This window comes from Leptodactylus fuscus, chromosome 1 (genome assembly GCF_031893055.1).
Source record: "Leptodactylus fuscus isolate aLepFus1 chromosome 1, aLepFus1.hap2, whole genome shotgun sequence".
NCBI lineage: Eukaryota > Metazoa > Chordata > Amphibia > Anura > Leptodactylidae > Leptodactylus > Leptodactylus fuscus.
In genome coordinates, this window is record NC_134265.1 from 73,843,988 (window position 1) to 73,868,922 (window position 24,935).

At 41.6% G+C, this 24,935-nt stretch overlaps 1 protein-coding gene across 1 annotated transcript in view; it reads right to left on the bottom strand.

Annotated features, from left to right (window-relative positions):
- Positions 1–24,935, bottom strand: part of EPB41L4A (erythrocyte membrane protein band 4.1 like 4A) — a 181,443-nt gene that overhangs the window by 113,681 nt on the left and 42,827 nt on the right. The window contains exon 2 of the mRNA XM_075272249.1: positions 7,259–7,363. Coding sequence (XP_075128350.1) covers positions 7,259–7,363 — 105 coding nt within the window. The remainder of the gene's footprint in view (positions 1–7,258; positions 7,364–24,935) is intronic.

Consider the following 24,935-nt stretch of genomic DNA (forward strand, 5'->3'; position numbering starts at 1 on the left):
CTGGACTCCATTATCAGGTTTTCGTCTTTCGTCTCTGCATGCAGAAGACGGAAACCTGTCAGGCCGAGTCCGGCCGTGAGCGCCGGTTAGTGTTTTATGCTCTCTACGGCGAAACCATTTTTTTTTAAAAACGGACACAGAGTACTGCATGTCTGACTCTGTGTCCGGTTAAAAAAAACAGTTTCACCGCGGAGAGCATAAAACGCTCACCGGCGCTCACGGCCGGACACTTTTCAAACCCATTCAAATGAATGAGTTTGAAAGATGCCTGCAGGTTTCCGTCTCCTGCCCAGTTTTGGGCAGGAAACGGAAATCTGCAGAATGGAGACCCAGGCGCAGATGCGAACGAGCCCTATGTGTTTAAAACGCCAATATGGATCCCTTTTTTGAAGTATAGCTAATACAAAATAAACTACAAGGAAACTCACTTAAAAGAGGCCCCAAATATGATGTTGTAACTCCCTTTAGGGTGAAGCAATCAGAAGCAAAAAAAACCCAAAAAAAACGCTATATATCTTGACATACGGGTGACCGACTATATTTCACGCAATGCTGGAAATGATTACCGTTATCTGCCACACACATTTCGATGCGGTGCTTGATGTTCCTGTACCTGCAAGCATAATGGGGTCAAATGCAGCTGTCTGGTGCCTACCTCATCGCTACAACACAGAGGCATCATGGCTTGTTTCAAGCTACATATACTGGAGAGTACATTTCACATTGTTTTGTTCAGATTGCTTCGTCCTATCAAGAGTTATTACAGAATATTTACAGCCTCTTTCGCCCCAATCTCCTTGTATACTAATAACAGACTTTGCACCATGACAAGAAAGAGGGAGCTATCTCAAAGGACCCTTCTTCTCAAAGTATGAGACCACCGTTGCACTACTCATGGAACAAAAAATCTTGGGACACATAGAGAAGTTGATGCACAATGTGAATTTAGAGCATTCCTGTCGATACATATTCATTTCTATACATGTATGTAGGAGGGGCGAAGTGGCGGCGCTAATACTCTGCACTATAGCCCTGAGCGTCCATATCTTCTTACCTATTTTACTTTAGCTCTACTAAGTAAAGTGAGAATACATTGCAAATAACTTAAAGTATTGTACATACCACAACCAAGTCATAGGCATTATCTCAGGGGTAGATGAACGAGGCAAATATAATTACTTACTTAAGATCATTAGAAGTAAGATTGTAATAGGATAATTTAATAAGATTTATTAAACTAAAAATACATAACTAATAGGAGAGCAGCTTAACAATTTTTAGTGTAAATATGCCGTCCATTTGATCAATGTTCTATTTTAAAAATATATTTACAAATTTATGGAAAACAGGATTTTTTTTTTTTTATTAGGGGCTCTATCATTGGGAAAAGTCATTTTTGGCTAATCACATCCTTGCATAGCCTTTAGAAATGCTATTCCACACCTATCTTTAGTATGTAAATTACCTCAGTGGTTTCTGAATAAGTCCGTTTTTACTCATATGCTAATGAGCTTCCAGCCAGCACAGGAAGTTCCCAGCAGCACTCGTCTCTGCTATTATCTCCTATGTGTGTGCAAACAGGAAGCTGAGTCATCAGCAACAGCAGCAGCCGGTGCAGTATACACCCATAGGAAACAATAGCAAAGCATCGTGCACCAGTCTAATTAGCATATGAATAAAAACGGACTTATTCAAAAACCGCTGAGGCAATTTACATACTAAAGGTAGATGTGGAATAGACTTTCTAAAGCCTATGCAAGGATGTGATTAGTTAAAAATGACTTTTCCCATTGATAGAGCCCCTATAAAGAGTAAATTTAATGTCATAGTAAAACTAAAAATTGCTAAATCTTCATTCTGAGCAAGAATCCACGAAATTCAGGAAAGGAATCACACGTGAAGTGATACCATGCAGGTGTTAATCTATCTGCGTGCTGGAGAATAAGAAACATAATAAACTACATAGCCTAATACCCTGCAGGTCCATCTTCTGGAAAATGAACAAATATGTATGGAGAAAGGAACTCATCAGATGTCAGCCAATGCCCTGGAGGACTGACTGCTGGACGTATGGTGGAAGTGGGAGAGATTTAGGTTTCTAAGCTGTCATTTATATAACTCCATAAACAGCTCATGCCTTAACCTTACCAATGTGTTAAAGCAGGACACACACACTGGTGCCATCATGTAAACCCCATGCCCAATGCCCCTCTGATCTTTTCTCGTCTATGATTTCAGGTTATGTGTTTGCCTGGTGAAGCCCCTTAGGTGTATTTTTGCCTCCTAGTACATTTATACATGTTTTTTGTGTGCTTTATAGAGTAACTTTGAAAGTTAACACCAGAAAAGAATGAAGAAGAAATGCACATGAAAACCATTTGTAAATGTCAATGCAGCCAGCAAGAACCCCAAAACAGCTGTCTGCAGATGGGTGTCTTCACCATTTGGAAGACGTTTTTTGATTTGGCTTATATCCTAAGTCATGGTACAGTGCCAAGGGACTGGCGGAAGGCAAATGTGGAGCCTATTTTCAAAAAAGGGCCCTAGGTCTTCCCCAGTTAATTGCAGACCGGTGAGCTTAACGTCCATTGTGGGGAAACTGAGGGGCTCTTAAATAACTATATACATGAGTATGTGACTATACATAATATTATAAGTGACAGACAGCATGGTTTTACTAAAGACAGAAGTTGTCTGATTTGCTCTTATGAAGAGGTGAGTAAAAGTCTGGACAGGGAGGAGGCTGTGCATATAATGTTCCTGAACTTTGTGAGTGTGTTTGACATTGTCCCTCATAAACATTTAATGGGTAATATCAGGTCCACTGGCTTGGAAAAAATAGCTTGTAATTGGATTGAAAACTGGTTAAAAGGATCATATTCACCAAGTTGAGGTCAATGCCTGCCATTCAGACTTGTCTTCTGTTATAAGTGGTGTACCGCAGGGTTCAGTGCTGGGTCCTCTGTTATAAGTGGTGTACCCGAGGGTTCAGAGCTGGGTCCTCTGTTACAATTGGTGTAAGCCGGTCCGCTGTTGTTTTACTTATTTAATAATGATATATAAGATGGGATTAATAGTATTATCTCTACTTTTGCAGATGAGACCAAGCTATGCAGTACAATCTATAAAGGATGTACATAGTTTACAAGCAGACTTGGAGAGAGTGAGTGTTTGTGCATCCACATGGCAAATGAGGTTCAATGTGGATAAACGTAAAGTTATGCATCTGGGTAAAAATAATCCACGTGCAACATATGTTCTAGGAGGAGTAAAGCTGGGAGAGTCAGCGGTGGAGAAGGACCTGGGGGTACATGTACATCATAGATTAAATTAAAGCATGCAATGTCAGTCAGCTGCTTCTAGGACCAGCAAGATACTGTCTTCTATTAAAGGGGTATGGGCTCATGGTACAGGAATCTAATACTGTATTACCCCTTTATAAATCATTAGTGCTGCTCCATCTGGATTATGCAGTTCAGTTCTAGGCACCAGTTCACAGAAAAGATGTCCTATAGTTGGAAAAGGTTAAACAGAGGGTCACAAAACTGATAAGGGGCATAGAGGATCTCAGTTATGAGGAGAGACTAAAGGAGTTAAATCTGAGGAGAAGAGGAGATATGATAAACCTGTATAAATATATAAATGGTCCACTAAAAGAAATATGGAGAAAATCTGTTCCATGTAAAATCTCCTCAAAAGACAAGGGGACACTAAAAAAGGTTTAATCTCAAGAGCTGACTGTAAGGACTGTGAATCTGCGGAACAGCCTAACCTAGGAGCTGGTCACAGCAATAACAGCCGACAGCTTCAGAAAAGGAGTCAATGCCTTTTTAGAGCAAAAGTATTAATGGTTATGGAAATGTATAGAATGTCATGACATTTCCCTTCCCCTGGTTGAACTTGATGGAAATATGTATATTTTCAACCATATTAACTATGTAACTATGTCACTAAAACTTCTTGAAAGTTGGGCACTGCTTTCACACTGACTTTACAAGGCTGAGTGTTCGGTGGCACTTAAAGGTATTCTATCATTAGAATCCCTTTTTCTACAAAGACGACATCGGAATAGCCTTTAGAAAGGCTATTCTTCTCCTGCCTTTATTATTCTGATCCGTGCTGCCGTTTCTGTGAATTTTCTTTTTTCTTCTCCATGCAAATGAGTCTTCAGTAAGCACAGAGGGCGTTCCCCCTTTGCTCAAAAAGCAAAACTCTCCTGCGACACCTCTTTCTTCTTCTCCCGATGCCTCTTCGCCGTGTCATTGGCCGCATCATCAGCCAGAAGAGCCGACTTTCAATATCCATTCAGCCATTTTTCTGTGGCCAGACACTCGTGTAAGAGGCCACAGGAAAATGGCCAAACAGACATGCGCAGTCGGCTCAGCCAACTGATGATACGGCGAAGAGTCTTCGGAGAGCACAAGGGACGCCCCCTGTGCTTTCTGAGCAAAGGAAGTACACCACCTGTGCTTTCTGAGCAAAGGAGGTACACACCCTGTGCTTTCTGAAGACTCATTTACAAAAGAAAAAAGAACATTCAGAAAAACGGTGTCGCAGATAAGAGTAATAAAGGTAGGAGAAGAATAGCATTTATAAAAGATATTCCGACATGGTCTTTGTAGAAAAAGCGATTCTAATGATAAGAAAACTGTGCTTTACAGGGATTCTTTCTCCTTCCAGGAAATCGTATTTTTGTATTGATCTCACATAAGTATCAATGTATAAGCCTGGTTTTGCAAAACATGAGGCTGAAACTAGAACATGTATGAACAGCCACAGCAGTAGACAGGAGAGTGAAAAGCATATAATACTGTTTTCACACTATGCTCTTAAAGGGGTCTACTCCCTCCCCCAAACGTATTCAATGTCCTACCCCACGAGATATTCAGGGCTGTCAGGTTAGATAAAATATCAGCATTTAAAAAAAGCAATAGATGGTTATGTTATAAATAAAATAAAAGTGATTACAATAAATCTAACAATAAATTATAGGAAAGTAACTTTTTTTTTCCTTTTAAGAGATAAGAGGTGTATCCAGAGATTTATTCTGATTGCCTATCAGTCAGGTGTATGCATTTGTTGTGGTTGTCTTTGCCTTCCTCTGGATCAACTCTGTATAGATATACACTCACCGGCCACTTTATTAGGTAAACCATGCTAGTAACGGGTTGGACCCCCTTTTGCCTTCAGAACTGCCACAATTCTTCATGGCATAGATTCAACAAGGTGCTGGAAGCATTCCTCAGAGATTTTGGTCCATATTGACATGATGGCATCACACAGTTGCCGCAGATTTGTCGGCTGCACATCCATGATGCGAATCTCCCGTTCCACCACATCCCAAAGATGCTCTATTGGATTGAGATCTGGTGACTGTGGAGGCCATTGGAGTACAGTGAACTCATTGTCATGTTCAAGAAACCAGTCTGAGATGATTCCAGCTTTATAACATGGCGCATTATCCTGCTGAAAGTAGCCATCAGATGTTGGGTACATTGTGGTCATAAAGGGATGGACATGGTCAGCAACAATACTCAGGTAGGCTTTGGCGTTGCAACGATGCTCAATTGGTACCAAGGGGCCCAAAGAGTGCCAAGAAAATATTCCCCACACCATGACACCACCACCACCAGCCTGAACCGTTGATACAAGGCAGGATGGATCCATGCTTTCATGTTGTTGACGCCAAATTCTGACCCTACCATCCGAATGTCGCAGCAGAAATCGAGACTCATCAGACCAGGCAACGTTTTTCCAATCTTCAATTGTCCAATTTCGATGAGCTTGTGCAAATTGTAGCCTCAGTTTCCTGTTCTTAGCTGAAAGGAGTGGCACCCGGTGTGGTCTTCTGCTGCTGTAGCCCATCTGCCTCAAAGTTCGACGTACTGTGCGTTCAGAGATGGTCTTCTGGCTATCTTGGTTGTAACGGGTGGCTATTTGAGTCACTGTTGCCTTTCTATCAGCTCGAACCAGTCTGGCCATTCTCCTCTGACCTCTGGCATCAACAACGCATTTCCGCCCACAGAACTGCTGCTCACTGGATGTTTTTTCTTTTTCGGACCATTCTCTGTAAACCCTAGAGATGGTTGTGCGTGAAAATCCCAGTAGATCAGCAGTTTCTGAAATACTCAGACCAGCCCTTCTGGCACCAACAACCATGCCACGTTCAAAGGCACTCAAATCACCTTTCTTCCCCATATTGATGCTCGGTTTGAACTGCAGGAGATTGTCTTGACCATGTCTACATGCCTAAATGCACTGAGTTGCCGCCATGTGATTGGCTGATTAGAAATTAAGTGTTAACGAGCAGTTGGACAGGTGTACCTAATAAAGTGGCCAGTGAGTGTAGGGTGAACCTGATGGACCTGCATCTTTATTCAACCTTATTAACCATTGAGTTACTACAGTACGTGAGGATATGTATTATTTTGGCAGATAAAAATAAAATGCCTTTGTATATGTGTACAAAATACGTGCAATGATACATGCCACAACTGTCATATTGATATGGTGTGTCACAAAACAAATCCTTGTATATCTCCATATAAAATGAAAAGGCATACAGAGTTACAGCAGAGGCCTCATGTACATCTATGGTATCACTATTACATCTTCACTGTAACAAAGCCATTTGCATGAGCTGTAAGTCTGAATATAATCATATATTTTATACATTCTTTTAGTTAAGAGAATTTTAGAAAACCTACAAGTAAATTCAGAGAATTATTTGTCATCTTATAATCTATTATTTCTCAGTTTTTAGTAGTCGATGTGCAAAGTGAACCAGTCATTACATAGACAAAGTCTGCATAGAAGTAGTAATGATACAGGGCCAGACAAAAGCTGGACGACAATCTCTATATGTACTAGTCCTTACTGGATAATGCCATTTGTTACCAGTGCAGAAGATAAAGAAAATTTAACAATGGCTGAATGGTATACAAATAATATATATATATTCATTCATTCATTCATTCATTCATTCAATAGTTTAAGGCCCATCCTAATGAGAGGTTTCTCCATTCAGCTTGACAGACTGTTCAATGCTACCACAGACTTTTACAAAGAAAACCCTATTGTCATAGGAAACCTTGCGTACAAAAACATATTTAGCCAGTAGTACATTGCTACTTATTCACATCGTGTGACAATGATGGAATCTATAGCTTCCTTCATCCTTGGGTGAGCTACATCAATATAAAGGTCACAGACAGATGTTATGGTTGGACAAACAGAATGTTCGCTGTCTCTTACTCACCGTCTGATGGTTTCTGTCACAGTACCGTAGCCCAAAGTAATCTATCTCCACAAGGTTTAGGTGACGGAATACGTAGTCCAGGACAACAGAGCCTTTAGTTGACTTCTGTGGGAAAGAATGTACAGAATCTATTCAGAAGAATATTCCGGGTTGTCAACATCATTCATGCATTCACTATGGTTTTGTGTAAGGAGAGGGGTTGGTATTATTGACCAGGAGCTAGGTTTGGCCTCCTCACAGCAAGAGACTCTTAAGGCCTTTGTCGTTTTACTCCTAAGGTTTATTCACTTATACAAAATGCATGAAATCCAGGCGAAGGTGCTGCTTTTGTGTTCTTCTGTACAGAGCCTGACAAATGGCAGCTCTTTGTTCAAGAGTGTTTCCATATCATTTCTATAAACTCATGTTAAGAGACAGAAACACCTGCTGCCTCCTTGTCTCTATGAATATTGATTGAGAGCATGAGAAAATTATACCGCATACTAGTACAAGACAGAACACCATAAAGAGATCCACAAAGAACAAACACTGCCCAAATATCTGAACTTTCCCTTTCTATCCATTTCTCCGTTTATGATATATAATCAAATTAGAGCCCACACTCGTATATATTCCATTACTGGCTTGTTTTAAATTCATCCATAGTGAGACTTGAGAATTTTATATGATGCTGACTTATGTGATCATACAAAGCTTTCACAAAACTTCAAAACACATCAACAAGTTACAGTGAAATGTCAACATATAATAGTGGCATGTCAGGCAGTGAAACAAGTAGTGGATAGAAAGTCTGTATGTCTTTGCACCCCTCGCTTGACTCTCCTTGGAGAGCTGTTCAAAATCAAAGGGACCCAACACTCAGCTGGGCTGGGAACAGTAGGGGTCCTACCTGAATCCCACATCAAAAATTTTGTAAGCTTAGTTACACTTTACAGTACGTGAAACAGAGAAAAAGATTGGAGAAATTTTGCCTTAGTCTAGTGAACAGTGCGGATATTTACACCCATAACTCACTAAACAAAACCTGACATGTCACTATAATGCATTAAAAAAGTTGAGAAAGGGGTTTAAATGGTTTATCCACTTTTGGAATATCGATAGCATTATACATAAAAAGCTGTGAGGATTAGCAGGGACCTCCACAGATCAGCTGTTCTGGGTCAGCGGTGCTCCCACTTATGTTTATATGCACGGAAAAACGCAGCTCTGTCCCCATACAATGTGTAGTGGCGGGTTAAGTACTGCAGAAGTGTCTCATTGAAGTCTATGAGACACCACTTCAGTACAGAAAACTAAGGGTGCATTCACACGGAAAAAATGGGGCTGAATTTGGTGTGGAATCCGTGTCAGATTCAGCGCTGAAAAAAATGCCTCCCATTGACTTCAATAGGTTCCTTTTTCTGCTAAAAGTAACCCATTGAAATCAATGGGAGGCTTTTTTTTTTCAGAACAGAATCTAACGTGGATTCCACACCAAATTCAGCCCCATTTTCCTTCGTGTGAATGCACCCTGACACCTATCCTAAGGATAGGAAATTTATTTTCCAAATTTAGATAACCACTTTAAGGTATGTGCCCACTTGAATTTATAAGGATATGGTCACACAGCAGATTTGCTACAGAAATTTTGGCAACTGTCACTTTCAATTTCAAGAAAGTTTCCAGAAATCCATCACAGAAACGTCTATAAAAAATCTGCTGCATGTGGCCTCTTTTTTTACAAATTTAACTGGACTGTGAAAAAAAATGAACGTTTAGGGGTAAAGCCACATTGGGTACGCCTGGCATGGCTGTGAAAAAGCCTCTTAGCTGGTGCCCCACTTGGCATAAAAATTGCAGGAAAAAAAAAAAAAAGTTTTACAGTCAGTGCAAGGTGGATGGGATTCTAGCAAATCCCATCCATACCTTGCGAAAAAATACATGCTACGGACATCTTTCAATTTCCAAAACCGTTGTATCAATTATACCTACGGAAACACCGTTGGGATTCCTACTGCTATAATTGAAACAGAAAGTCCGCAAAAGAAACTTCTGTAGACTTTCTGTGAAAAGTGCTGCAAGAAAAACTGCGATGCGTTGACTCCACTGTTTTCCCTGCAGCGCTTTATTGCTGTGACCCGCTATGTGGGGCCTTAGACTCACTTATAATACTGAGAGGGGTATGAATAGATAGTAAAAACCTTTGGCAGTGCTTATTTAGCGGGAGGAAATTTTGAGCAAGCATCAAACGCCAACATGTCCAATCCTATAGTCTCCCTCAGCCATGCTCAGACAGTCAGACTGCCATAACGCAGGTTAATTTTTTTGGCCCATGAAATGGAGTATAACCAGGATTTTCACTTCCTTTAACTATTAAAACTAAAATTGGATTGAAGATGACATTTCTTGTGACATAAAGCTATTGTGGAAAGTATGTTTAAATAAAAACTGTTCTATATGACTCTCTGTACTATACGCTGACTAATATACTTTGTCTAAAGACAATGGCAGAATAATTAGCTTCATTAGACAAGTCTCACTTATATGTACACTAATCTATAAGCGGTCAATGCTAGGCTGAATGATTAATGTGTATACTGCTAATTAAGCCTAGATCGATAAGGTGCTGCTAGAATATGACTGCCTCGTCTGAGCTCTTATTTGTTATATGAAGGCACCAATGGGCTAAATAACAAATATAAGACGATTCTATTTTCTGCACATCCTCGTATTAGGAAGCTGTTTGGTCAGTTTCTGTGCTGCCCTATATGCATAGTTTATGAATCTGGTTTATGCATAAGGAGAATGCCCTCCCCCCCCCCCCCCCACCTCGCCCTGCTCCTTAGGGCGTTGATTGACAGGCTGCTATGTATGAGGTATGATCAAAGGGGATCCCCAGTGACCCTGTCGGAGAGCGAGGGGCTGCCCTGCAGTCAGCCCTAGTCGGGCCCTAAACAAAACCCAGAGCTGTCTGTTTAGTGAACCTGCTGTTACGGGACACTAAGGATACTACAACAGCAGGCTGTCGTATTTGCACACTAAAAGTTGCCCTTATACTTACACAGAGTATAATGCAATGCAAGTAATGTATGCTAAAAGACCCCATGCAGCGTCCCGCAGCCAAAACGTGCTGCAGGAAAACCATGGTGGCAACGCGTTACGTTTGTTCCTGCAGTGCTTTTCACAGAAAGTCTGCAGAGGTTTCAATTATACCTATAGGGAAACTGCCGGTGTATAAGGTGTAATTGACATGCTGCAAATTCCAAATCCACAATGGTTTTGGAAATCACTGCTTGTCCACAGTGCATGTTTTTCCATAAAGTAGGGATGGGATTCGCTAGAGTCCCATCCACTTTGCTGTGACTGTAAAATGTTGCGTTTTTCTGTAAAACGCCACGGTCTAATAAGGTTAGGTTCACATCAGTTCAGAGTCTCTGTCACAATTTCTGTCAGAAATTGGCTAATAAAAACATCCTTCCAGCCTAAATTTTCCATCAATAAGGCCCCTCAGAATCCATTTCTGTAATTTCTGGGATCCATTGCAGATTTTCCATTCTTCTGCTCCTGTGAAGGACCAGAACAACGGATAGGACACTGCAAATGTGAATGTAGCATTACTTTAAATGAACGATGTAAAATAGAAATCCCTTAACATAACTAAAAAAAATACATAAGAATGTAATTTTTCAGTAACACTACATTCCCATTTGTGATGTCCTATCAGTTCATCTGGTCTGTCACAGGACAGGTCCAGCGCATTTCCAATGTTCTTATTTTTTTGCTTGTTTTTTTTAACAGACTTTTCCAGTTGAAAAAGTCAGCTTGCAGGATTTTTTTTCGTCCAGTAATTTGTGACACTAAATGGAGACTCTGTGCAGATGTGAATAAAGCCCAACTTATATGTATCCTCGAACAGTGTAAAAAAATTACAATTTCTCTTGCATTAATAAAGGCCTCATACATTATATATATATATATATATACAGACCAAAAGTTTGGACACTCCTTCTCATTCAAAGAGTCTTCTGTATTTTCATGACTATGAAAATTGTACATTCACACTGAAGGTATCAAAACTATGAAATAACACATGGTGAATTATATACTTAACAAAAAAGTGTGAAACAATTGAAAATATGTCTTATATTCTAGGTTCTTCAAAGTAGCCACCTTTTGCTTTGATAACGGTGTTTGAGGGCTAGTTCACACAGAGTTAACGTGAGCGCATTCTGGCACGTATAGGGAAAAAATGTACATTGTGAGCCCTGTGGGGCATACAATCTACATTTTAAAAAAAAGATGAGTGTCCCCTGATGGCCCAATTTTTATCTTTGCAAAGCCCTGTGGGCACAAGTCTATGTTCACCCTCCCTTGCCGCTGCTCCGGCTCTCTCTGTTGCTTTTACATACAGTAGAGCAGAATTAGTCATGTGGCCAAGAGTTGGATCATCAGCAGGGCAAGCTAAGGACACAAGATTTCGGCCCCATTGTCATTCCTGCAAAGCTAATAATCATAACGCGAAGAGACCCTCATCTATAGTACATCAGTGAGAAGTTTATTCAGTGCTGTGAAATTTTTTTATCCAACATAACCCTCTTAAAGGCCCAAACAGACATTATCAGTAGGGGGTTAAGCAATTTTGCAAATTGCAATCCATATAGCACCTAGCCATCAATGAGTGCACATCTTAAAATTACATCAAAATGATATGAAGAGAATACATTGAGTAAATGGATGCAATCTCAACATTGCACAGTAATATTAAATGGATCCCCAAATTTTTCCGAATACCACATGCAAATCCATTTAACTTTGTACTTCTACAGTATATTTGTCGGGAAGGGCATATTATTCTTTTGTGCAATAGCTGGCATTTCGAGTATGAAGCTCTTGAAGTGCACATGTATGGGTAATATATAATCAGCATGTACTTGACAATTCTAGGCTTGAAGTACTATGAAACTTTATAGCAGAATGCATTTATCCTAGATACCTATCAGCAAGGCTTTCAGTAGAGAACAAAGGCTTCTTCACAGACCCATAAATACTGCTGGAATATTAGCATTATGAAATGAAAAGTAGAAAGTCTGCTTTCTGCAATATAGACAAAAGTAACAAAAGCCCACATTGCCAACGCTCATATATAGTATAGAAAGCATCCTGAAAAGCAGGCTATACGACATAATGTTATTGGATAAGAAATATGGTTTGTGAAGACTGCAAACAGTAAAATGGAAGAATCTTGAGTTAGTCATTGCTAGATAAAATGGGTTTTCCTGGCTAAAATATTGATGACCTGTCTTAAAGTTAAGTCATCAATGTCAGATTTCTAACACCCATATTGTACAGCTGTTCTCAGTAGCTGAAACACAGAGAATGTAGCAGGAAGCAGATAGCCCTGTTCTCTGTGTAGTGGCCTTATCAGAGAATGTAGCAGGAAGCATATAGCCCTGTTCTCTGTGTAGTGGCCTTATCAGAGAATGTAGCAGGAAGCATATAGCCCTGTTCTCTGTGTAGTGGCCTTATCAGAGAATGTAGCAGGAAGCATATAGCCCTGTTCTCTGTGTAGTGGCCTTATCAGAGAATGTAGCAGGAAGCAGATAGCCCTGTTCTCTGTGTAGTGGCCTTATCAGAGAATGTAGCAGGAAGCATATAGCCCTGTTCTCTGTGTAGTGGCCTTATCAGAGAATGTAGCAGGAAGCAGATAGCCCTGTTCTCTGTGTAGTGGCCAAACTCATTTAAATAAATGGGAGCTGATTTGCAGTATCCGATAAGGCCAGTACACAGAGAACAGCGCTGTCTGCTTCCTGATACATTTGTTGTTTATCAGCTGCTGAGAACAGCTATTCGATGTGGGTGCTGGGTGTCAGACCCCCAGAAATCTAACATTGATGAATTAACTTGAAGGGCTAGTTCACACGGGGCAAGAGGAGGTGGATTTTGAATCCACCTCAAAATCCGCCCCCTCACAATAGAGGTCTATTTAGACCGCTAACGATCTTTTTTCCGCGAGCAGTTTGTGTTAGGAGTATTTAGGTTCATTGCTTTCTATTTTTCTTACCTGGGGAGTTTTTGGCTGCGCAGTGTCTGGGGTGGCATCCTGGCGCTGCGGGGTTGTCCTGTCGTGGCTTTTGGTGCACACCTTCTGACTTGCACGCGCGCACTGTTGGTAGGCAGCTTTATTTCCTGGTTGAGTAGTCTGTCCTCCCATTTGCACCTGGGAGGAGTGGTCTCTACTCTGTATTTAAACCCATGCCTCCCATGGTTCTGTGCTGAGTGTCGCTTTTACAGAGCTAGGCCTTAGCAGGAGGAGTAGGTGGTTATCTTGGATAGAGGAAGTTCCGTGGTTGGTTTTTGGGAGGTTTGGGTGAACGAGTTGGTTTGTGTGTTTTCCCTTCTGTGTTCACCAATCCTCCCTCTGTGTATAATTGACTGTGTGAGTGAATTGCCTTATCCTTTGATTTCTACTCAGTTTCCCTGTGTTTGTTTCCTAGTGTAAGGTACCTTCCCATATTGGTTTGGGGAAATCCTTTCCCACATTTTTCCTGTGTGCTGCTTGTGTTGTTAGTCAGCGCACACCCTTGTCAGTCCCTGTCAGTAGCAGCTTCACTTGTTCGTTAGGGGTGACCCCCTTTAGTCTCCAGTCCCTAGAGATCTTATAGGGCATTCCTTCTCCCACTTCCCTCTAGGCCTACGGTATCAGTGAGAGAGGAGCCGTCGGGGTCAGGCTTAGCCTGAGTACAGCCGACCCACACCCGTGAGGCAGGGACCGGGATAGCTAGTGGGAGTAGTGCAGGGCGAGATTCCCTACTGCTATTCCTTAGCCCCGTTGCAGCTACCTGGACTGACATAACAGTTTGTTCCCGCTTGCAGTAAAAGGGAAGCGAGCTGCCCTTTCTTGAATTGGACACTGCGGCGGAAATCACCGCTTCCGCATCAAGACAATCCCTCCAGACTAGGTCCATTCATTTGGGCTTACTCCGGAGCGGGAAGCCGTGACTGTTGGAAGGCGCATTTTGGTCCTGATTCAGACGCGCTTCCCGCGTCAAAATCAGGACCAAACTACACGGTCACTAGCCCCGTGTGAACTAGCCCTAAGATAAATTATCAATATTTTTAATCAGGAAACCCCTTTAACTCTCCAAGGCATCTACTAAATCCCATATTCCAAGACAAACCATGCTATGGTAAACTGCATCTTATGTCTATAATCTGACCAAATTACCAAAACTTTTTGTACAATCAGACATCACAACTATACCAGCATCTTATTCCGAGATCACACCCCTTATTATAGAGTTGGTTTCCTCTTATCTGCAGTGGTTTCCCACCAGATTTTTGGGGTTCTGGCTGCAGAGGTTCACAACCATGTAACCATAATAAATCTATTTGCCATCATTAGTCTTTGAAGACTGAACCTTTCTTCACCAGATATGTCATTCTTGGGAGATGTTACTGTTAAAAGCAACTATATCAACTGATAAAACTAGAAACATATAACTCATGTGTCAAATATTAATATTTACCAATATTTGCAAAAGTGGATAAACACCCATTGTGCATAAAGGTGTCCCAGCTATCCCATGACAACATATTTTTTTAGGCTGAGGCCCCAGCTTTTATTGTTGCAGATTTTGCTGCATTCTTTTGAGCCAAATCCAGAGGTAGATTGAACAGAAGGGGGAAGTATAAGTACTTTGTATATATTTCCCATTCCTATTGTAAGCACTCTATGCATTGGTTCTAAAAACGCAGCAAATATGAAAACAAAGCAGCTTTTCCTCAACATGGGGATTTAGCCTACAGGTAGGGGCCTCATGTTATGAAACGCTGAAATATGGCCGCGTGGTTTTACAGTACCTGCAAAGTAGATGGGATTCTGGCTAATCGTATCCATACACAGCAGAAAAATATCCGCAGCAGAAATGCTGTGATATCACACAGTTCCATTTTTAGAAATCATAGTATGTCAATTATGCCTATGGAAACACGTCGGTATCCATATAGGTATAATAGGGACAGAAAGTCCACAGAAGAAAACTGCAGACTGTCTGTGAAAAGCCCTGTGGAAAAAAAAAACGCAATGCATTTTTGCTGCTGTCTTTTTCGCAACGCTTTTTGGCTGCCTCTCGCTGTATGGGACCTTAGCCTTAAAGAATTTTTTGGAACTTTAATATTGAAAAGATATCTTTAGGATAGGCCATTAATATCAGATCATGGATGTCTAACTTTAAGAAACGCCCTGGAAGCAGGCACAGCTCCATACATTGTGTAGTGGCTGCACCTGGATATTGCAGCCCCATTCAAGTGACTAATGAATAATAATAATACATTTTATTTATATAGCGCCAACATATTCCGCAGCGCTGTACAATTTATAGGGTTCAGATACAGACATACATAACAAAGAACGTCATTTCACACAATGGGACTGAGGGCCCTGCTCAAAAGAGCTTACAATCTATGAGGTAGAGGGGGTGACACAAGAGGTAGCAGGGGCGGCATTGCTTATACAGTGTTCAGACAATTTTGTGCATTAGGAATTGTGATAGGCTTGTCTGAAAAGATGCGTCTTTAGTTTGCGTTTGAAACTGTAGAAGTTGAGAGTTAATCTTATTGTCCGGGGTTGAGCATTCCAGAGAAGTGGTGCAGCTCGGGAGAAGTCTTGTATACGAGCGTGGGAGGTTCTGATAATAGAGGATGTAAGTGTTAGGTCATTGAGTGAGCGGAGAGCACGGTTTGGGCGGTAGACAGAGATGAGGGAAGAAATGTAGGGAGGTGCGGCATTATGGAGAGCCTTGTGGATGAGAGTGATGACTTTATATTTTATTCTATAATGAATAGGCAGCCAATGTAGTGACTGGCACAGACCGGAGGCATCGCTGTAGCGTCTAGCCTGATAGATGAGCCTGGCTGCTGCATTCAGAATAGATTGTAGAGGAGAGAGTTTAGTGAGGGGAAGACCGATTAGTAAGGAATTACAGTAGTCAAGGCGAGAATGAATCAGAAAGACAATAAGTGTCTTTAGTGTATCTCTGGTAAGGAAAGGGCGTATTCTGGAGATGTTTTTGAGGTGGAGGTGACATGAACGTGCGAGTGATTCAATATGACGGGTGAAGGAAAGGTCTGCGTCAAATATGACCCCAAGGCAGCGGGCATGCTGCCTAGGAGTTATAGTAAGGCCTGAGACTGCAATGGATATATCAGGGACAGATCTGTTAGATGGTGGAAACAGTAGTAGTTCAGTCTTAGAGAGATTTAGTTTCAGATAGAGCGAGGACATGATATTAGAGACAGCAGAGAGACAGTCACTGGTGTTCTGTATGAGTGCAGGGGTGATGTCACGGGAAGATGTGTATAATTGGGTGTCATCAGCATAAAGATGGTACCTGAAGCCAAATCTGGCGATGGTTTGTCCAATGGGGGCTGTATAGAGAGAAAAGAGCAGGGGGCCGAGGACCGAGCCCTGAGGAACCCCAACAGCAAGGGAAAGAGGGGAGGAAACAGAGCCCGCAAATGATACACTGAAAGTGCGGTCTGAGAGATAAGAGGAGAACCAGGAGAGCGCAGTGTCATTGAGGCCGACTGAGCGGAGCATAGTGAGGAGAAGTTGATGGTCAACAGTGTCAAAAGCTGCAGAGAGGTCCAGAAGAATAAGAAGAGAGAAGTCACCATTGGATTTAGCCTTTAGTAGATCATTAGAGACTTTTGTGAGAGCTGTTTCAGTAGAGTGCAGAGCGCGGAAACCAGATTGTAAGGGGTCAAGCAGAGAGTTAGCAGAGAGATAACGGATTAACCGAGAATAAACCAGGCGTTCCAAAAGTTTAGAGATGAAGGGGAGGTTAGAGACGGGTCGATAGTTAGCAGCACAGGATGGGTCCAGGGAGGGTTTTTTCAGTAGCGGGATTATAACAGCATGCTTGAAGGAGGATGGGAAGATTCCAGAAGAGAGAGAGAGGTTAAATATTTTAGTAAGGTAAGTAGTGACAGCAGGGGACAGAGATTGGAGAAGGTGTGAGGGGAAGGGGTCACTACTGCAGGTTGTGGGGCGAGATGAAGAAAGTAGCTGGGAGACTTCCTCTTCTGTGACAGGTTCAAAAGATGAGAATGGACAGTCTAAAGTGCGGCTGGTGAGGGGATCAGTACTATCGTAGGTGTGGGAGTCAATGCCACCTGGGGCTTGGGCAGTAATTTCCTGACGGATCTTATCAATTTTATCATGGAAATACATGGCCAGGTCATCAGCACTAAGGTCTGTGAATGGCGTCTGCACCTTGGGTGTGAGTAAGGAGTGAAAGGTTTCAAAAAGCCTTTTTGGGTTGCTGGAGAGAGAAGAGATGAGGGCAGTGAAATAGTCTTGTTTGGCGAGGTAAAGGGCAGAGCTATATGTTTTAAGCATAAACTTGAAGTGGAGGAAATCTGCAGGTGAGCGTGATTTTCTCCAGAGACGTTCGGCACACCTAGAGCAGCGCTGAAGAAATCGTGTCTGTGGCGTGTGCCAGGGCTGCTGCCTCCTATGTGGGACTTTACGAGTGGAGGGGGGAGCAACCTCATCCAATGCATTTTTGAGGGTTTCATTATAGTGACTGGTGGCCAGATTGAGACAGGAGATTGAAGAGATGGGGGACAGGGAGGACTGTAGAGTATCTGAGAGGTGCTGGGTGTCAATAGCACGCAAGTTCCTATATGTGTGATGGGTAGGGGCGTCTTGTGAAGGGGAGAGAGCACTGATGGTGAGAGATAGAAGATTGTGGTCAGAAAGCGGCAGAGAAGAGTTAGAAAATTTAGAGACTGTGAGGAGTCGATGGAAGACTAGATCAATCGTGTTACCGTCTATATGTGTGGCGGAGGAAGAACATTGTGAGAGACCAAGAGAAGTGGTTAATGAGAGAAACTGTGAGGCAGCCGGGGAGTGAGGGGGGGCAATAGGGATGTTAAAGTCACCCATGATGAGGGTAGGAATGTCTAATGAAACTCTCACTGATATCATATTAATGACCCATCTCAAATTCTTGAACTAGTGGCTAGAGACTAGATCCCCATGTTGTATTGCAGAAACAAAAGATGGAGAAAACAGGAGTTTGTTCTCTTACTCTCACTCACTTACACTGGGTTCTGCAGGCAAAAGATGGAAACCTATCGGGCCGTGAGCGCCGATGAGCGTTTTATGCTCTCCACAGCTAAACCGTTTCTTTTAAACCGTCTCCTGCCCAGTTTCGGGCAGGAAACGGAAACTTGAAAGCCGAGACCCCGGGCGCAGATGTGAATGAGCCCTTACTCATATACTGTATGGAAGACATTATAGAGAAGAACTTAACAAAATTCATGTAAATAAAGTTCTACGGATGAGACAGAAAACTTGCTTTTAGTTACAGCAAAAAGTCAGCTCAATGGATGTGAACTTGCACCCGTGCCTTCCTATGTCATACTGCCATTTGCTAAAGAATATGTCACAACTATACACTATCCAATCAGGATTGGATATGCGGACATGTGAATAACCAAAACTAAAATTCAATGGCATACATATAGGGGTGTGGCATGTTACAAGGGGAGTGTCCTAAAATGATCATTTATTAATTGTAATCAACGTAAAATGTCTAATTAATTAATCATGATTTTGCATTAGCAATAATCTCCCAGCCCCAAATCTGTGTCTCTGTGTAATGTCTCTGCCTGTTTGGGTCGCTGCGCCACCCTCTGCTCGCATGTGGCGGTGCAGGAGGCGTGCGCAGTTTGGTTCCTTGCTTAAAGTTTTTGGTTGCACTGTGTGAACACGGCTCTAGTTCTATGATTGAATTTCCACTGCACCCGTCTTCTTCTCTTGTTTTCCTCTGTTCATGAAGTGGTTAAATTTTGTCTTGCCCTGTGATTTACAGCCTGCCTTCCTGTCAGGTCCAAGGTGGGTTCATCCTCCCTTATTTAGTCTTGGCTCACATTCACACTGGTGCCTGTTATTGCCTCGTGCTTGCTGGCTTCTCTTGCTGTTTTGTTACTTGTATTCTTAATCCTGACCTTGGCTTTTCCTATTGACTATTCTTTTGGACTTCGGTTTGGCACTGCATTGCTCGACTGTTACCGAACCCTGGCTAGCTGACCTCCCTTTGTTGTTGTTTGTCTTGTCTGCGTTTTGTGTTTCACGTATATAGGGAGGGATCGTCTCCAAGTTGCCACCTATGACCTAGGAGAGGACCAGCAAGCAGAAAGGGACAGTGGGGGGCTTCAGCTTAGGGCTCACTGTCTCTTATGCCCCTTTCTCCAGGGTTTCCAGCATCTACTGGGGAATTGTCATCAAAGCAACTTCTCTCTCGTTCAGCTTGACTTTTATAGAAATATGTCACCATCCGGGAGACCAAGATGGATTCCGCACAAGTTTCAGAGTGAATGAGCAGTTAAGGAGAGCGGGAGAGAAGGAAAAAAAGCCTGACAGAGTGAAGAAAAAAGCATTTCTCCGTATTACAAAGTTTATTATGTTCTCATGCACTATTGATTTAGCAAAGTTTGTTGAAAGGGTAGCAGCCATTTAAAGTCCTGGAAATCCCTCTAATGGAGATAAGTCACAGCTGAATGGAGTGGGCATGTGTATGGCAAGCATTCAAGGGCCAGGAGGTTAAAAACTGAACATAAAAGTCAGTAAAATTATAATTGGTTATGTGACATTTTTGAATTAATTTGTAGACTTGTTTCTGATCCATAATGATAACATGAGTCTGTAAAACATCTATTCACAAGTGCCTGACCTCCTCGCTACATAGTTGTAAGGACACTTGGAAGAAGAACAGTTGTCAGTGTAGTAATGGGATACGGAGGAGAGCACCTGCTGTACAGGAAGAGGAGATTTCATTAGTCATAAATGTATGGGGATTATGTTCTGTTCCAGTTATAACGGATCTAAACTTCTTGTCACCTTAATCCCTTAAGGACCAGGCCATTTTTTGGTTTCGCATTTTCGTTTTTCCCTCCTCACATTTCAAGAGCCATAACTTTTTCATTTTTTAGTTCACAGAGTCACATGATGGCTTATTGTTTGCGGGACAAATTGTACTTTGTAATGGCACCATTCAATATGCTGTGCAATGTACTGGGAAGCTGGAAAAAAATTCAGAATGAGGTCCAATTGGAGAAAAAATGCATTTGCGCCATTTTCTTATGGGTTTAATTTTTACAGCGTTCACTGTTTGGTACAAATGACATGTTACCTGTGTTCTACGTGTCAGTACGAACGCGGTGATACCAAATTTATATAGTATTTAAAATGTTTTGATACTTTAAAAAAAAATGATAAACTTTGCAAAATAGAAAAAAAAATTTGTGTCATCATGTTCTAACACCTGTAACTTTTTCATATTTCCATGTATGGAGCTGGTTGTGGTGTCTTTTTATGCGGGACAAGATGACGTTTCTATTGATACCATTTGGGGAAAGATCTGATGGTTTGATCACTTTTTATTCAATTTTTTATAAGAGGCAAAGTGTTGAAAAAAACGCTTTTTGGCTGTTTTTATTTTTTTTGCCGCTACGTTGTTCGCAGTACGGGATAAATGTTTTAATATTCTAATAGTTCGGGCATTTTGGAGCGCGGGGATACCTAATATGTTTATGTTTAATGTTCTTTAATTACTTTTATAGCTAATCTAGGGAAAGGGGGGTGATTTGAACTTTTATATATTTTTTATTTTTTTTAATACTTTTAAAAACTTTTTTTTTTCTTCTGTTACATTTATGATCAGACCCCTTAGGTACCTTGAAACCTAGGGGGTCTGATCGCCCATACTATTCACTGCAATACTACAGTATTGCAGTGAATAGGAAAATCGCAGCACTTCTATTAGACGATGCCTCTGGCCTCTGGCATCGTCTAATAGATCTAGTGCAGAGACAAGCCTGGAAGCCTTCAATAGGCTTCCGGCTGTCATAGCAACCGATCACCGCCCTCATGTGACGTTCAGGAGGGCGGCGATCGGGGAAACATGGCGGCGCCCGTGCCGCCGGCACCGTTTACACACTGCGGTCACGTTTGACCGCAGTGTGTAAAGGGTTAACAGCAGCGATCGGCTCGGGCACCGACCGCTGCTGTTATTGGCAGGTCCTGGCTGTATGATACAGCCGGCATCTGCCGTGTATGGAGCGAGCTCAGCGTGTGAGCTTGCTCCATACATCCCCATGCGACCCATGACGTACAGTTACGTCAAGGGTCGCTAAGGGGTTAAAGGGTATTTCCTGCAGCTTTTCTTGCTTGTACTGTTTTGTTATGTCACGCTTAGGTCTTTATTTTGTCATGACAATATTCTATATTTGTTTCCCTGTAATGCAGCACAGTGATCAAAGACTTTATGGCATCTGATCTTGCTTATTCACACTAACCGGAAATACAGGAATGATATCATCATATAATAATTTTTTAACCCATGTAAGTAACATAAATAATATTAATTGAAGATTGTGGCCAATAATTTAAATGTAACAAAGTTTATGACCCTCCAACTCAAAACAAATGGGTAATGCGTAGTTAAAATACACGTTGCCACTCTGGGCCTCAAGGATCGTCGGGCCTATCCCTTTGTCCTTTGGTGGTGACAACCTATGCAAGACTTTCCTGTACATTGGAACTGCATTGATAGCAAACATTAGGGTAGCAGATTGGCTAATGGAAAATATATATGTGGGGGAGAGAAGGGGAGTATACCAAATCATTCTCTACCAGCAAAACCCAAGATAAAAATGGGGGAGCCCCATATGATATTTGCTATATGCTATGGTAAGTCCACCACTATAAGATCAGTGATAAAAAAAAAATGAAACATTACCGTTTTATATGTTATTACATCTTTTAGTTACGGTAACTATCATGGCTATCTGGGGGCAATAAGACACCCACAGAGCCCAAACAGTCTACTAGTAACTCTATCCATAACCTTTAAAGTAGAGCTGGACAACTTTGGACTAAAAATAAAATCTCAAGTTTATGGGGCGATTCTCAAATTTATTTAGAATTTAATTTAATTTTGTTGGCTTAAAGAGACTAAAAAAGTTCAGTGAGCCGGCACAGAGGGGAACCAGATATATATTTGATGCAGGTTTCCTACAGACTATAGTGAAGAAACTGGTGAACATAGTTGTAGACAGAAGAAAGCCCGCATGGAATATATCAGATACTACGGTGGGACGGTGGGGCCATCGTTGATTTTATGATTCTGGTGAAAGTCATGATTCTTTGAAATTGCAAATTAATTGAGTTAATTAAATTAAATCCACAGCCCTACTTTATAGATACATAGAGATGAGTCAAATGAGTCTTATTAATCCCTTCTCTGATGGCCTTCTTTAGTGAGGCCAAGGAGGTAGACCTCCACTTCACTGTATGTGGGCCCCAGGTTCGGCGCACGTGCACTGAAGCCAAAGTGTACTACTCCATCTTCAGTAAAGACCTTAGCAGGCACCAAATAACCTTGACTTCCCTTAAAAGATTACCAGATTAAAAAAAAATTCATATACGCTATTAGGTAATTCTTAACTAAAGGGTTTTTTTTGTTTCCAAATGTATTTCTCCACAGAAGAGGTCATCTGTATGTGATCTTTGGGGGTCCTACATCTGGATCTCACATAAGGTTAGCTGTTCCAGCAGCCTCCAGGCTCCCTTCATGCATAGCAGTGGTTCCTTGGAATTGCAGCACCACCCATATTACTCAAAAAAGAAAAAAAGCAGCTTGCCCCATTCCCTTCCAGGGCACCAGCTTACAGCACATGGAGCCTGCTGTAATAACTGGGAGATCAGTGTGTTGAGACCCCCCACAAAATACATACTGATGATCTATCCTGAAAATAGAGGGGGGGGGTAACCTTTTTATGTCTTTAATGTCTTGGCTACAATGGACTGCAATAACTAAGGCCCGGTTCACATCTGCGTTCGGGTTTCTGTTCAGCGAGTCCGCTTGGGGACCCCCCGAACAGAAACCTATACGCATTAAAAAGTGGTTGCCTAAGGAAACCCATGGACCCCATAGACTATAATAGGGTCCGTGTGGTTTCCGCACGAATCATGTGGAGAGAAAAGTGCTGCTTGCACAACTTTTCTCTCCATATGTTTTGTGCGGAAACCGAGCAGAAACCACACGAACCCCATTATAGTCTATGGGGTCTACGGATTTCTCTGGTAACCGCTTTTTAATGCATATAGGTTTTTGTTTGGGGGGTCCCCAAGCGGACTTCCTAAACGGAAACCCAAACGCAGATGTGAATAGGGCCTCAGAACGTCTCTTGCTCTGCAGGACCTCTCCTACATTGCACAGACAATCAATTGATATGAATGAATGCTGTACCATGGTGGCACTGCAGGGATACGGAACACTTACTATCAGGTTTCCTTAAAAATAACAACTGGTCATTGAGTGTCATGACAAGGAACACTGTATGAACAGAGTATTGCAAAAGTACTATAGAAAGAAGAGAACTCCTTTAATCACCTTCCATTTACTTTTGGCAGTAACTAAAGGAATACATCATGAATGTACGGATAACAATAAATATAACTACTGCTGTACAAGCACTTTGTAACATCTGAATATTGCACATGAAATTTGTTTTCCATCGAGAGTTCATTTTACACTGATGTGTTTATTGACGTGAATTGTGCGACACTGAAAGGATGATCCCTGTACCTAAATAATACATGGTACGCTCGTGTCAGCCATGCAATAAAAGCAAGTATTAAGTATTACTAAATGCCATTATTTCATTGAAATAACAGAAATCAAATAAACACTAAAAGCAAGGCTTTCAGACGGGAACAAAGCCGCTTCACAGACTCAGAAATAAAGCTTCGATACTAGTATAATGAAGTGAAAAGCAGCAGCCCTCTTTCACACAATAGCAACAAAAACTCTATATTGAGGCTCATATACAGGACAGCAAAAGCTGCTGCAAATAAGCCAAACAGAAATGTCAGCGTTAAACCCATCCCCGCTTGGTCTGTGCCAGTCTTTTACAATACTTTAGCGTATTATCACCTGATACAAGGCTTTGATGTTCAAGATTATTATCTTTATTTTGTCTTCCAGTGATACGAGGCAGGATCTGGAGTCAGGTTCCCATTGTAATTATATATTAGGAAGTCCTTCAATATCTATAATGAAGAGTTTTTTTGGCCTCGCTGCTAGCTACCAAAAATGTTCTCACTATTGCTTAGTAACAGGAGATGCGGCAGGAGCTCTTGCTAAAATAAACTCTAAGTTCTACTAAAATGGATTCATACGTGCCACAGGATTTCCATTCGCGATAAAGATGGCAGTGTGACTGAGCACTGAATTTGGGTTTGTGGGCAAGTACTTTTCACTTATTTATTTGGCACTGCAAGTCTGGCAGGGGTCAAGACCAGGAGAAAATATTATTCATAATAATAAGTGTGGCTAAGTAAATGTACCATCTTTGGAACAGAATGTGGTGTAAGGAAGAGGAAACATGCAAGTCTTGGGCGTTATACTGTCATGCCATCTTGACAAGTATGACTTGTAAAGTATCACATACCAATGTATTCACTAATACTACTGATAAATCTCCCCATTCAGTCTCCATCTCATAGTTTTTCTGCATCTATTACGTAAAACAATAAGGACTTGTCTACTTTTACAATCCCGATAATAGTATCAAGTGTCATAAGCTTTACCTTGAAAACAAATGCCAAGGACATTAGAGAGGACTT